The 13,355-nt window shown below is 46.8% G+C and overlaps 1 protein-coding gene across 2 annotated transcripts in view; it reads left to right on the top strand.

Annotated features, from left to right (window-relative positions):
- Med27 (mediator complex subunit 27) overlaps positions 1-13,355 on the top strand; it is a 183,468-nt gene that overhangs the window by 31,619 nt on the left and 138,494 nt on the right. Inside the window, exon 1 of one of the 2 annotated variants that reach the window (XM_028757122.1) lies at positions 11,080-11,120. The exons of the other annotated variant lie outside the window; for it this stretch is intronic. Coding sequence (XP_028612955.1) covers positions 11,118-11,120 — 3 coding nt within the window. The 5' untranslated portion in view covers positions 11,080-11,117. Of the gene's footprint in view, positions 1-11,079; positions 11,121-13,355 lie in introns of those variants that run through there. 2 annotated transcript variants of the gene reach the window in all.

Genomic DNA, 13,355 nt, shown 5'->3' with positions numbered 1-13,355 from the left:
CTGGATCTTAAGAATTTTGTATATTTATGACAGTGTTGCATGGTGTTAGAAAATTAGACACTTAAGACAGCCTATTATTCTATTCAGGACATGTACCACAATTTATCATATTATTTTCCTGTTGTTGGAAATTTCAATGGCTGCTGTTACAAGACGGATGGGATCAGAGCCTTGTTTAGGGTTGCCTAAAGATCCCAGCCCCAGAGTGATTACTGCTCATAGTGTTGTTTTCTCTCTTCCAGGATTTAAACAAGCTTTTTACAAAAGTCCAGATTGCTACATCATTGCAAAGTTTTCAGCTGGATCAAGAGGGTTTTGTATGTGTGTGTGTGTGTGTTTGCATATTGTGCTCAGGTCTTTAAATTTTCAAGCATTCTGGCTTAGCTCATGTGAGCTGTGTTGACTGTCTTCTGTGGCCTTATACACACCTTCTCCCTCTGCCTTGTGCTCTTCCTCCTGATGCTCATGCTCACTCTGACCCCTGCTGCTTTCTACACCTGTGTTCTGCCTCTTGTCATCTCAGCACACACTGAGGTAGTCTGTTCCCCTCATTTTCTACGGGGTTACTGGAGTGAGGTACGAAGCCTAAAGGCACTGAGATCTCTGAAATAAGCCATCTTTGGGAGATACATTTATTTTATCATGGTAAATTTGAATTTTTTTTTTTAAAGATTTATTTATTTATTTTATTTATGAGTACACTATCGCTGTCTTCAGACACACCAGAAGAGGGCATCCAATCTCATTACCGATGGTTGTGAGCCACCATGTGGTTGCTGGGATTTGAACTCAGGACCTCTGGAAGAGCAGTCAGTGCTCTTAACCACTGAGCCATCTCTCCAGCCCGTAAATTTGAATTTTTAATCTTGATGCCTTTTAAAGATTGCTTTAGAATTTCAGGCCAGCCTGGTCTATATATAGCCAGTTCCAGGGCCATCTAGTGAGGCTCTTTCTCAAAAACAAAAAACCAACCAACAACAAAATAGGAGCTGGAGAGATGACTCAGAGGTTAAGAGTGTGTACCAGGTTTCCTTCCCAGTACCTGCATCAGGTGCCTCACATCTTCTGCCTATCACTCCAGGTCTAGGGGATCCAGCATCTTCTAGCCTCCACAGGCACTGCATTCACACTACAGAGCCCTACATAGACATGGGATGAAATAAAACAAAGAACAGCAACAGGATGCTCTGAAAGGTGCTTGGAGATGGGCGTTGCAGTTAAGTGAGCATGATGCTCAGTTGGAAGGGCAGATGAGAAGGCCTTGCATGGAGACTGGACCTTGCCTCCTCGGTTTCCGAGAATCTGGGGGTAGTATGGAAACTGTCAGAGGACTGTAGTATTTGGTGTGACAAAGAGGTGATTGCTCAGGGCTGCTGTGCTCTGTAGAGCCGCAAACCTGTGCTCACCTTACCTCACCTCATCGATGATACTAACACCACAGGACCGCTGATCACAAGGAAGGCTTTAAGAAAACCTCATTTAAAAAGCTGATGAGGCTTTTCTGTCTATGTGTTGTTTTGTGAGTTTGGACTTGTGTAGATTTATTGGACTGAACACCAAGACCAGCATCCAGAACAGTTCTGTTGCAAAAAATAGAAAACAAAAACAACAAACAAAACCCAACCATCCTTTGTAACTCCCAAACCCATGGTGTGTCCCTCAGACTATCGTGTGTGTCTGAGGGTGTCCCATGAGGGCAGCTGTGCAGCACCTGAGTTCACTCCAGCTTCTCTCACTACACATGGTGCCTCGAGTTCCATCCAGGTTGCTGATGGATCCCATTTATTTTTCATAGCTCTGTACATCTGGACATACACACATTGAAGGACGATTGCTCATCTTCATTAAGTGGTACTGTAGACATTTGTATGGATTCTGTGACTTTCCTTTCTGTGTCATAGCCAAGGAATCTCAGTATTCCTGTTTCACAAAGTCCCTTCCTGTCCTCTCCCCTCCTCTCCCCTCCTCTCCCCTCCTCTCCCCTCTCCTTTCCTCCCTTCTAAAAGCTTCATAGTATGCATTTAACATTAGACTAATTTTGAGTTAAATTTTACTTGTGGTGTGGGAGCACGGTGATAAGACTGTCCAGCTGGCTCCACATTGTTGATTGAGGAGCCCCTCCCCCCATTGACCTGTAGACTGTTGTTGGAGTCGGCTGAGCAGGACTATTGCGTGCATTTCCAGGCTCTCTCTCCAACTCAGTCCATGCAGGTTTTCATTGTTCTCACATCTGCCTCATGCTGGACACACACATCCTGATTATTGAAGCTTTATGGAATGCCTAGAAATTTGTAAGTTAAGTTCCTGAACAGGTATTCCTCATCATAAAAATTGTTTTAGCAATTCTGGGTCCTTCGCTTTTGATTAGCTCCATTCATTATTTCCCACGCCCCCTGCCCCTGAATTTTTGTTATTTTGTTTCAGAGACTTCAGAGATGCAAGTGACAGTACTCAGATGCTGTCACTGTGCAGGTGTTTCCTTTCTGTGATTTCCCATCCTTGCTGTGGGTGGGGGTTTTCTTACTTGTTTCCCTGGCTGGGAAGCTCACAGTGAAAGGCCCAGAGAGCACAAAGGCAGAGCTTCGGGAGGGGCTCTTCCTCCACACACAGCTCCTGATTGGACAGGCAGTTTCCTGACTTTCAAACATAAGGCTCCTTGATAGACTTCATGGGTTCCCTTTGCTGCTGCCAGTGCTGTCACTGCTCTTCTGCCATAGCTTAGGGGCTGAGACAGGAGAGTAGAGAGCAGAAAAGGCTCAAAAGGAGAGAGAGAGAGAGAGAGAGAGAGAGAGAGAGAGAGAGAGAGAGAGAAACACAGAGAGAGAAACAGAGAGAGAGAAACAGAGAGAGAGAGAGAGAGAAACAGAGAGAGAGAGAGAGAGAAACAGAGAGAGAAACAGAGAGACAGACACAGAGAGAGACAGACAGAGAGAGACACATACACACAGTGTATGATATCAAGAAAAACAAGTGTGGCCTCCTGCTAGACATGTAACCTCCTTTGATTTTCTACTACATCATGGGTACAGCCCACATGTATGTCATACATCTGATAGTCAATCCTGGATCACTGTGGTCTGTTTTCCTACTGTTGATAGATGGGCTGCCTGCTGTATTTTCTGTTACAGATTTGCTGCAGGTGTTTCAAGCGTATCTCTCGGCACACATGGCATACATATTTGTTATTGTTCTTTGAAAGCCTAATATTAAGCTTTTGTTTCCTGTGAATCTTCCTCATTTGTTGACTGTTTTAGATTTTGGGATTTTTTTCACAAATATCCACAGGATTTAAGTTTTTATTGGTGGGGTTTATTGATCCCTTCTCTGTTTTCTTTCTTTTAATCTTAGAAATAGATGGGAGACATTCACAGTTGCTTTCTAGCCACCTCCGCTGTGGTTTAATCTCATACTCTGAGCTCTCAGATATGGAGAGGTATTTTGGATGCACAGTGTGAGGGAGCATGGCAGGTTACAACTCTTCTCTTTTCTGTATTTTCATAGAGTTAAGTGAATGCTAATTTTGTCCCTTAGTGGCAGGTTTCTCATTAAATGAAACTGAGCTAATAGTGGAAAAGATATTGGGTGGGTATGGTGGTTGCGTTCCACAGAGAAACGTGTCAGCCATGAAGTTTGCTAGGGAGCATGTGCTGTTTCTCTCTGACATAGCAGGATCACGGCTGTCCTGCAGGTTTGAGGACAGCAGGTGCAGCTACTGTGCTTATGAGAAACAAAGTTAGCCATGAACCCAGAGAGTCGTGCAGTGGGCAGGAAAGCTGCCAGGAGGACTGGCCCACACCGGCAGCACCCTCACCTTCTGTTCCTGTGGCCCCTCAGAGGCACCTGAGGCCAAGGATTCTATGAGTAAACCCCAATACAAAAGTGCAGACTTACTTAAAGCATTATGAGACGTGTGTGTGTGTGTGTGTGTGTGTGTGTGTGTGTGTGTGTGTGTTAAAAGAAACCCCTCAATTGTAATGGTTCTTAAGCAAGAACTTTATAGATGACAGTGTTGTCTTGTGTCAAAAGATTGGGCCTTTGGGATCCACTGTGGGTGAGTTGCATTACACTCATGTTCCAAGTATTACATGCCAGTGTGATCTTACTTATAGTGGGTGCCCCACTGATTCTTGGGTAACTCTGACTCTATCCCCGACTATCCCTCCCAGTGCCGTGCAGAGACTTCCTTGTCTATAAAGAGGAGGTCCAATCCTCTTCAATTTTGACGAACAACCTTGACCAAGGAGTCTAACTGGGCTTCCAGATGGGAAGCCAGGATTTTCTGGATGGTCCAGGCCTGTGTGAACTTGACCACTGAGTTTTTTTTTTTTAAAGTGTTTATCCTTCAGAACTAGGGCTGAAGTTTCTACTGCAGCAGAGCCTGCAATGCAGTAGACCAATACACCAAACAGGGGAATGAGAGTGGAGGTGGCTCACCATACATGGGGAAGGCCAGAATCTAGATTGAAGTGGGCCCTGCCTTCTGTATTATAGTAAGCACTTGTGCTGTCATATGCACAAGGACACAAAGGAGTGGGTCCTCCTCCAGCGTAAGAATTCAGAAGTTAAACGCTCCTTTAAGTCATTAGAGCAAGCAAGCCAGGTAGTCTCTGAAACCTGGAAGTATATCCAGCTGCCATTCCTGGAGTTTACTTGCACAGGGGGAAGTTCATAGGGGATATCCTAGTACCATTAAACAGGCACCCTTACCTTGGAAGTCCCCCAGGTTGAGCTTAGGTTGGTTCCATTTACAGCTGTTAGAGTTGGAAGTGGAGCTGGTTGTTTGATTGGTTCCAATCCCAACATAATATGGGGGCTTGAGGTCCAGGCACAGCCCGCAGTCCTGACCTCTGTCTGGATGAGAATGGCTAAGGAAGTGTACATTCCAGCATCCCAGATATTAAGGAGCTGGCTTCTGCTGCCTCCTGAACCTTTATCTGAAGGTACCAAAGGAATTCCTAGGGAAATTGGAGTTTGCAGGTTTACCACCTTAGGGGGCTCATATTCTAGGGGGTACCAAGATGGGTTTGTTTGGGCCAATGGGCTGGATGACTGTAGGTGCAGGTTTCTTTTAGATAGTGAATTGCTGTCTGGATCTGGACTATTTAGTTATAACCTGACTCTCCAGGTTCTGCTGGTTTTTCAATAGTGATTTTTTAAAACGAGAACTTTGTATAGAGAGCTCTATTGTATGTGAGGAATATGAGTCAACAAAGTGACCATATCTGTACTTCTCCCTGAGGAGGGAGGGTCTGCTTCTGCCTCCCTGATTATCACTGGATCCTTTTCTGTGACTTCCTCCAGGGACACCAGCATATACAGTCTGAATTTTGAGTTTGTTATTTCTGGAAGGCAGACATCTGTATTCTTTTTAAATTTCTATTTTATGTATATGAGTATTTGGCCTGCATGCATATCTCTGTACCATATTGCCTGCCTTGTACCCAGGGAGGCCACAGGAGGGTCTCACATCCCCTGAAACTGGAATTACAGAAAGTTCTGAGCTGCCTTACGGGTGCTGGGAATTGAATCCAGGTCCTCTTGAAGAGAAGCCAGTTCTCTTAATTCCCAAGCCATCTCTCCAGCCCCAGTATTCCTTCTGCTGAAGGCTAACTGAGACTTCTGAGTCTGGCATTGGTACCGACATCTCAAAGCAATTTCTCCTCCTGTGAGTGGTAGGCATTTCCTGTGACCTCCAGTAGTAATTGAGACTGTGACTGTTCCAAAAGAAGTCCACTTAGGAAGTCCACTCTCTTTGCTGAGGTTTCCCTTTGCCTCCCTGGCTCTTAGCAGAAAGCTTACCCTGCTTCGAAGGGTAAAGTGGCTGGGGTCTACAGAAAGTCTGTGTCTGGGCCTCTCTGACGTAGAGTAACGGGCACCTGACAAACAGGAGCAGAAGCGCTCTCTTTATAGTCAGTACCGTGGGTTCCCATGAGTCATCTTGTCTCAGAAGAAAGCTGGCCTCTCAGAAATTTAAATGTTGTGGATTTCCTGCCACAAGTTTTGGAAAGTTTTACAACTCAGGTGAACATTGAAATACAGATGGATTCTAAGTGGAGCCCAGTAAAGAAGGCCTCATCACAGTACTACCTGATGCCAGGGAGCCCACTCAGACCTAGGGTACAAGCTCAGAAATGCTAAGAGCTCAGCTTGGCATTTATTCCAGTGAAGACTCAATGTGGGAAGGTTGCAGCTGCTGGATTGTGGATTTTGGAGGGGCAGAGACACTGGGGTCTTCAGCCCAGAGACCACCAGACTGTGTAGTCCTTGGCCATCTGGGTGTACTCTGGAGTCAAATCTACCTTGTTTGATGCTACCTGGAGCAAGTGACTTTGCTTCTCTGAGCCCTGCTCTCCTTGCCATTATGCATCTCAGCAAGACAAAAAAGAGACTGTAAGCTGTTTCTGTAGAGTCTGGTGCACGATATGCATTCACTTGACCATTGCCACCATCGCTGTCGTCCATCCTTGGCCTCATTTTGTAGAGGGAGAAACTGAGTCCCAGCTCCTGTGAGCATGCGCCGCTCAGAAGCCAGGCAGGGACTGCTCCTCTCACCTCGCCACCTGCCCGTCTGCACTCAGCTCCAGATCACGTACTTGTCACCTCCTCGGTTCTCTGCAGCGCCAGCAGATCCTGACAACAGATGGTGCTGTTTTGAATTAAAACAATTTAACTCAAGATCCATCAACTGCCAACATCAAACACCCTTAAAAGAAGGAAAGAAACTCATTATCAAGAGTATTTAAGCAAAGTAGGTATTTAATCTATCTTAATCATTTTCATTCTCCAGGAGAAGAAAGTCAGTGGCAGCTGCCACTACAGGCCAGGCCTGACTGTGGCTGCTTGTAATTGCCTCAGTCTGGCCATGTCACACCCCCATTTCCTTGTTTGTCACATAGTACTAATTTGGACTCGGGTCCTTAAAGAACAAGTTTTAAAGCTATGCTGAATATTTGATTATTTGAACATTTAGAAAGTACTCTGTTGCTTTTGTGCCTCTGTAGAGCTTTGGTGGGATGCGTGGACACAGTGTGCGGGGTTTCTTGCCGTGCTGGGCAGAAAGGATGTGTTAGGACAAGTTTTGGAATTGCAGTGAAACACCTGAGGTCTGCTGCTTCTGCACAACAGCTACTGGAAGGCACAGTAGCTCTGGGAAGGATTCTCTCCCTCCAGGTTGCAGCACCTCCTGATGGAAGGCACTCCAGTGGCAGGGGCATGTGTGGGTGAGGTCACATAGGCAGCTAGGCAGAAAAGGCAATCACAGTGTGAGCAGGCTCGATTCTTTATTATAATCACCTTCTTGGAAGCCAGCTTGCTCCCATGAGCACCACAGCCAGTGCTTCCAGTGCCATCCCACTAGGCTCTGACTCTTAAATGGTCTCACCAGCCTCTAGCATTACCACTCTGAGGACACGGCCACACCATGCCAGTAATCACTCAGGTCAGTCTACTCAAGTCCTAGCTCTTGGCATGACCATCTTCTGTCCTTCTATCCTTCTTCTGCTGCCCCCATGTTCCGCTTTGCAAGGCTCTGAGGACCAAGAGGGCCAGGCCTTCTTTACCCTCTTTTGTTGCCTCTTTCAGTCTTGTGGTTGGGGATGTAGTTTAGCTCTTGGGAACCAGGCTATGAATGCTCTCCTTCCCTAACCTCAGCTTGACTGAAGCATTCATGGCCTAATATTAGCTACTCAAGGGGCAAGTAAAATAGTTGTACTGCCTTTCCAGAAAAGTCTGCACATGGGCAGGAAGCAGGAGCCACATGGGTAGGGTGTGCTGGCAGAGGAAGCAGACTGCGTATAATACTCTAATACTTTGTCCCTCCAGTGTTTTATTGAGTCTGTGGTGTCTGTGATGCAGGTTTTAGCCTGACAGGCTGAGAGGTCTCCTCCCCGTGTAATGCAATTGTGCTCCCTGCATATTTGTTCCCTGCCTCACACTTCACCTGATGTATGCACCAAAGCCCTATATGTGGAATTTTCTTCTGACATTTGTATGGGTAGGCCATCCTCCAGAGCTGTCTTCCTGTCTGGGCAGACCTGCCAGGACTCAGCTAGCTCCTTCTCTGGCTACTTCTTGGTCCAGTTTGTTTCCTAAGCAGCTGTTCAGAAGGAACCTGACACAAGGTCTCCATCTAGTTTGGTTCTAACGGTTTTTCCACAAGGAAAGAAAACAAAGATATGGAGCCGACATTTGCATTTCCATCTTTTAATAATTAATTTCCCCAGCACTGGGAAGAGACTGGGGCTTATAGTCGCTTGAGAGGCCAGGGCTTTGTCTGGTCTTTGACCCCTGTGCTGGGAGGGGCCCTGAGCAGTCCAGATGAGGCTCACTGGCCATCAACCTACCTGACACCATTTTGAAAAGTCATGTGTAAGTGTGTGATATTGGTGTGGTAATCTCAGATTTATCATAGCATACTGTTGTGCGTGTTCTCTATCAAAATGCCCTCTTTTATTTGACACTCCTCGTCCTCCATGGTCTTATGAAACAAAACAAACAAGACATGGAACGTCGACATTGTAGAGCTAGAGAAAAGCCACAGAGGTACTGTGTTACAAGGGAAGATGCTGGATCATAGAGGTGAAGGGTCTGTCTTATTTAGTGGAAGCCTAGAGAGGCAGGAACCTAGTCTTGAGTGTCCTTTCCTAGGGCTTATGCACAGGGAGGGGTTATTGAACAGGGCACATCTGTCTCCTGTTTTTAGTCCACTTATTGGGGCGTGTGTGTGCATTCTCTGTGCACTCGCTTGAAGTGACTGACACTCCTTTCCTTAAAGCACATATTGGCTCCACAGATGCCTTTGCCATCAGATAGTCCAGGTGATATAGTCAGGACCCACTCTGAGGCCTCCCCAGACTTTCTTCCCTCTGTGTGGTAGGTCGATATCGACACGGGGTAGGATTATGTGGACATGGGGTAGAATGGTGTGGACACTGGGTAGGATGGTGTGGACACAGGACAGTTTGGACACAGAGTAGGATGGTGTGGACATGGGGTAGGATGTGTGGATACAGGATGGTATGGACACAGAGTAGGACGGTGTGGACACGGGACTGTACAGCTGTAGCCAGTAGAGACAGTGCTGATACTTAGTAAGTACTTGCTGTGTCCTTGGGACAGAAATGGCATGCTCTGCATGATGACAGTGAGGACATGTCTGTTAGTTCCATGTACCCCACTTGTAGGCGAGGAAGCGTAAAACATAGAGCAGCTCATAGTATAGCTCAGTTCAGCATCCTCCTGGACACCCCAAGCTCCCGCCTTCCAGCAAAGCCCCTGACACAGGACTCACCTGGAAAATGGCCAGCTGGAGGAGACTGAAGTTAGAACATTCATGCGCTGACTTTACTCTGCTCTCTGGCACTGAGGCCTGGAAAGTTCTTTCCCACCTAGAGATGTACTCTTCATTCTGATAGGAGTTATTTTGATAAATAGCATTCTTGTAATTTAGAAGTCAAAGTGAAGGCCAAGGGCCCCAAATAGGGCTGTTTAATTGCATCCAAAGGTTTTACTAAACGGGTTGACCTCTGTGTTCTTGTCTTGGACCTGCCATGGACTTACTGCTCTCCCTTGCTGTATTGCTTGTTGACCATCAGGCAGAGTATCCTTCAGCAAGGACAGCCAGTTCCCATCTCTCATCTGCTTCCAGCTCTGCAGCAGCTCCCATCTTGCTCTTGTGAAGCCCTCAGGGACCATCTCTGAACTCTGTGCTCTCTTCTCTGACATTGGCTCCTGTCTCTATTCCCTGGCCATCCTGGGCCTCTGGGCAGATTGTTCTTCCACACATACCCATGTCTGTCTCCTCATTTTCAGATCTCTCTCCATCTTCTCAGCGAGCACCATGTTTAACATTGTGTCCTGCCTCCCTCCCCTGCAGAAACCAGAACATGCCTCATCTTCCTATTACATCCTTTTCTCCCTGAAAAATGTAGCTTTGGGTGGTGCTCCTCCCCTAGAGTTGTTCTTTGTCTCTTTGCCTTGCAGTGTTCTAAGTGTTTAGACAAGTACCTGGCAAGTGTAGGGGGTGGCCAACTGAAGTTTGTGGGATGGATGGATGGTTGGATGGATGGATGGATGGATGGATGGATGGATGGATGGGGTATAGACTTGAAAAAGCTACTTTCTCTTTGGGTCTTTGAGATTTCCAAAGTAAAATATCAGCTCGTACTAGATGAAATGTCATCTCCTCCCAACTGTGACTTCTGTTGATTCTCTGTATCTAACGGTGTTGATGCGTCACTCACCACCTTCCCCCACCCCAGGATGTGGGCTTCCGGGGCAGGCAGGATCTAGCTGTTGTTGAGGAGGCAGGTGTCATGGTAGTGCTGTTTCTGGGAAGGGAACTTGAGCTGTGGCTGCCCGAACATGCATGGAAGACGTGCCCTACTTCCACCCCACAGCAGAAAGCCCCACATGTTTTGCCCATTTTCATTTGGTGATGTTTCCTGGGGACTCTGCCATACCGTTGTCATTCCCTGTGCCAACATGGCAGCTCCCTTCTCCTGGATGCCACCAAAGCCCAAGACCATTGTTGCTGTGGATTTGTTTGCATATTGCACAGCCATCTGCTCCCTTTACCATCCAAGCTTTAGATTTTGAAATATGAATTGCCAACTGCTCCAAGAATTTCAGTGGCTTTTTCTTTTGTATGCCAGTAGGTAGACTTTCAACTGTTAGAGCCACCATTGCAGAGGCTTTGCTTCCTCTTACTTTGGGAGGCATTGTGGGCAGGAATTGAGATTGGGCAGACTAGCACCCAGGTGTCTTGAGATCTCATATTGCTGTTCGTTTTAAGCCTTCATCCAACAGAGCCTCCAGGTCAGAGGTGTTTGAGAAAGCCCCAGTGTGCTCTAATCCCCCTGCTGTAAGTTCATAGATAAAGATTCCACATATTTCAGTGTATTTTTGCTAGGCAACTCCAGTCCTATGTTCCATGGTAGAGTAAATGTGCGCTGTGTGCTTCATCCTGTAGCATCTCCTGCCACATCATCCCTGGCCAGGTGCTGGCCCTGCTTCTGCCCTAGACTTGCTGGTTCACCCTGCCCTCTTCCTCTTTCCCTAGCACACAGCCATCATGCTGGCCCTCTTCACATGCTGCTCCCTCTGCCTGCTGTGAACTTATGGTGAGCTCTTCTAACATGGTGGCTTTCCTCTGTTGTGTCTCTCACATAGGCTATCAGTCTTTGGTTTTGCAGTGAGTGAGCTGTGTAATAAGCTATAGCTCTTTGAGATTCACAGTGCCACCGAGCAGCAAGCTCTTGGAGTCAGAGTAAAAGGCAGGTTTGCACAGACAACTGTATAGAGATGTTTGCACAGTGTGTTGTGTGCCATGCCCACGAGGAACTGGAGCAGAGAAGGGTGCCTGCCTGAGAATGCCTGGGGAGAGGTAGGGGCTAAACTTTTTCATGGTGCTTTTTCTTCAAAAGTCAGGCATGCTGGTGTTAGCAGAATACTGATTGCCAAGACACTAACCAGCAGTCACACACCATCCACACGCTCAGGGAGACTTGATGGTCCTGTTTATTAAGTGTTAGCCAAAGAACGTTTTTGTTTTTCAGCTCTCTTTTCTGATGTTTCCAGAAACATCAGAAATGTCTGTTTTTCTACTTTAAACAATCCCCCACATAAATGCAGCTCAGTCTTTTTCTTTTGAGGAATCTGCAGTTGTCACTCAGAGTGTCTGCCCAAGGAGGCTAGGCTGGGCATCTGAGATGGTGACAAGAATAGATCCTTTTTGGGGGCCCCATGGTAGAACCAGCTTTGCTGCCAAGTTGCTAGTCAAGTGATAGTAACCAGTCTGAGTCCATGTCACTGAGGCTTTGGCCTTGTCATTGCCCAGGAGACCTAGAGCTTCTGCCACTCCCCTGCTAAGTTGGGTTTCAGCACTGATCCTCAGAATGCTGGGAGCTTCAGGTCAGCTGCATGTGGCAAAGTGTTCCTCTGGTAAGGATCTGCCATCTTTACAGTTTTCTTAAACTTCTTATTTCCGATATGTTTCCAGCTTCTAGAAATGTCCCCAGCAGTGTGTGCAGAGCTCTGTGGACTCCACCACGCCACCCATTGCTTGGTGCTGTTGCTGTCTGAGTTAGGATTTTTGCTAAGACTGGGATGATCCGTACAGATTTCTCTTTGCTGCTAGAGAACAAAAATGCTCTTATTTCTACCTCCTGCTCCCAAGTGTGCTGTCTGCAAAGGCCAGGATTTATCTTTCCTTCTGTCTCATTGTTTGCATTTTTCTTTCACTTTGCTATGCTGGTAATCAAATCCAGAGCCTTGGGCATGCAAGACAAGTGAGCCCAGCCACACCCTCAGCTCAGCTGGTTCCCTTTCCTGCACTTGCTCAGGACCCACTCTTGGGCCTACCATGATCAGTTCTCCTCAGAGGGAGTTCAGGCTAGCTCCTGCTTCTTGTGTTTGCATAACTGCTACTCTGAAGATACTGGTATGAAAGCCCAGACCTAGGTACATTTAGAGGAAGGATTTTGAGCCAAAGGCCACTGCATTCACTATTTGGTGGCCATTTCCCTCTGTCCTTTCAGATGCTGCCTGACCACAGAGGCTTGTCTGTGTCTATATCATGCTTTTCAGAGTCTGCTTCTTGGGTTTTAGGTTACCTAGTGGATAGGCATAAGCACACAAGATTGCCCTCCTATGTATAACTATGTGAGGGACCTGTGTGTAGTGGGAACTGTGCACAGGAGCGTTAGAAGGCAGAACTCCATGCTTGGGAATCCATTAGGCCTGTCCTCCCTTCCTCCCACCTGCCTGTACAGCAGGGTCCAAAGGAAGAGAGGAGAGTTGGGATAATGAGTGGATGCCTCAGTTCACTCTGGGGTTTTGGGAGGTTCGTTGAGGTATATTGCAGGTGTGATGGAATTCCCTGTACCTCCTCCCCACCTCCCTCTCTGTCTTTGCTCCTGGTTTCCTCCATGATACTTCTACATCCTTCACCTTCATGATGTCTGCCACCTCTTCAGGAACTCTTCCATATGGCAGTGGTGGCCTTGCCACTGCCCCCAGTGGTGTCCCTGCCATATTTTCTCTGTGCGCCTTGCTACCAGCTCCATGATTTCCTTACTGCTTTGTTCAGGGATGTGTTCACCATGTTGTGGAAGTCCTGCTTGTCTTTGGAGCTTATTTTCAGCACTGACCCCAGAACAGGGCCAGATGTTAAGATGTTAGATGCCTAGTATGTATTGATGAGTGATGTTCTAAGATTTTTATATAAACTTAAATGTGTGCTGATTCATCACTGGGTGAGCAAAAACTCTGGTTGACAGCAATACACATCTGTAATGAAATGTTTCAGTGGCTCTCAACCTTCCTAATGCTGGGACCCTTTAATACAGTTCCTCATG

Source organism: Grammomys surdaster, unplaced genomic scaffold, assembly GCF_004785775.1.
Source record: "Grammomys surdaster isolate TR1022 unplaced genomic scaffold, NIH_TR_1.0 126133, whole genome shotgun sequence".
NCBI classification, from domain to species: Eukaryota; Metazoa; Chordata; class Mammalia; order Rodentia; family Muridae; genus Grammomys; species Grammomys surdaster.
This window is presented reverse-complemented; position numbering and strand designations above follow the sequence as displayed.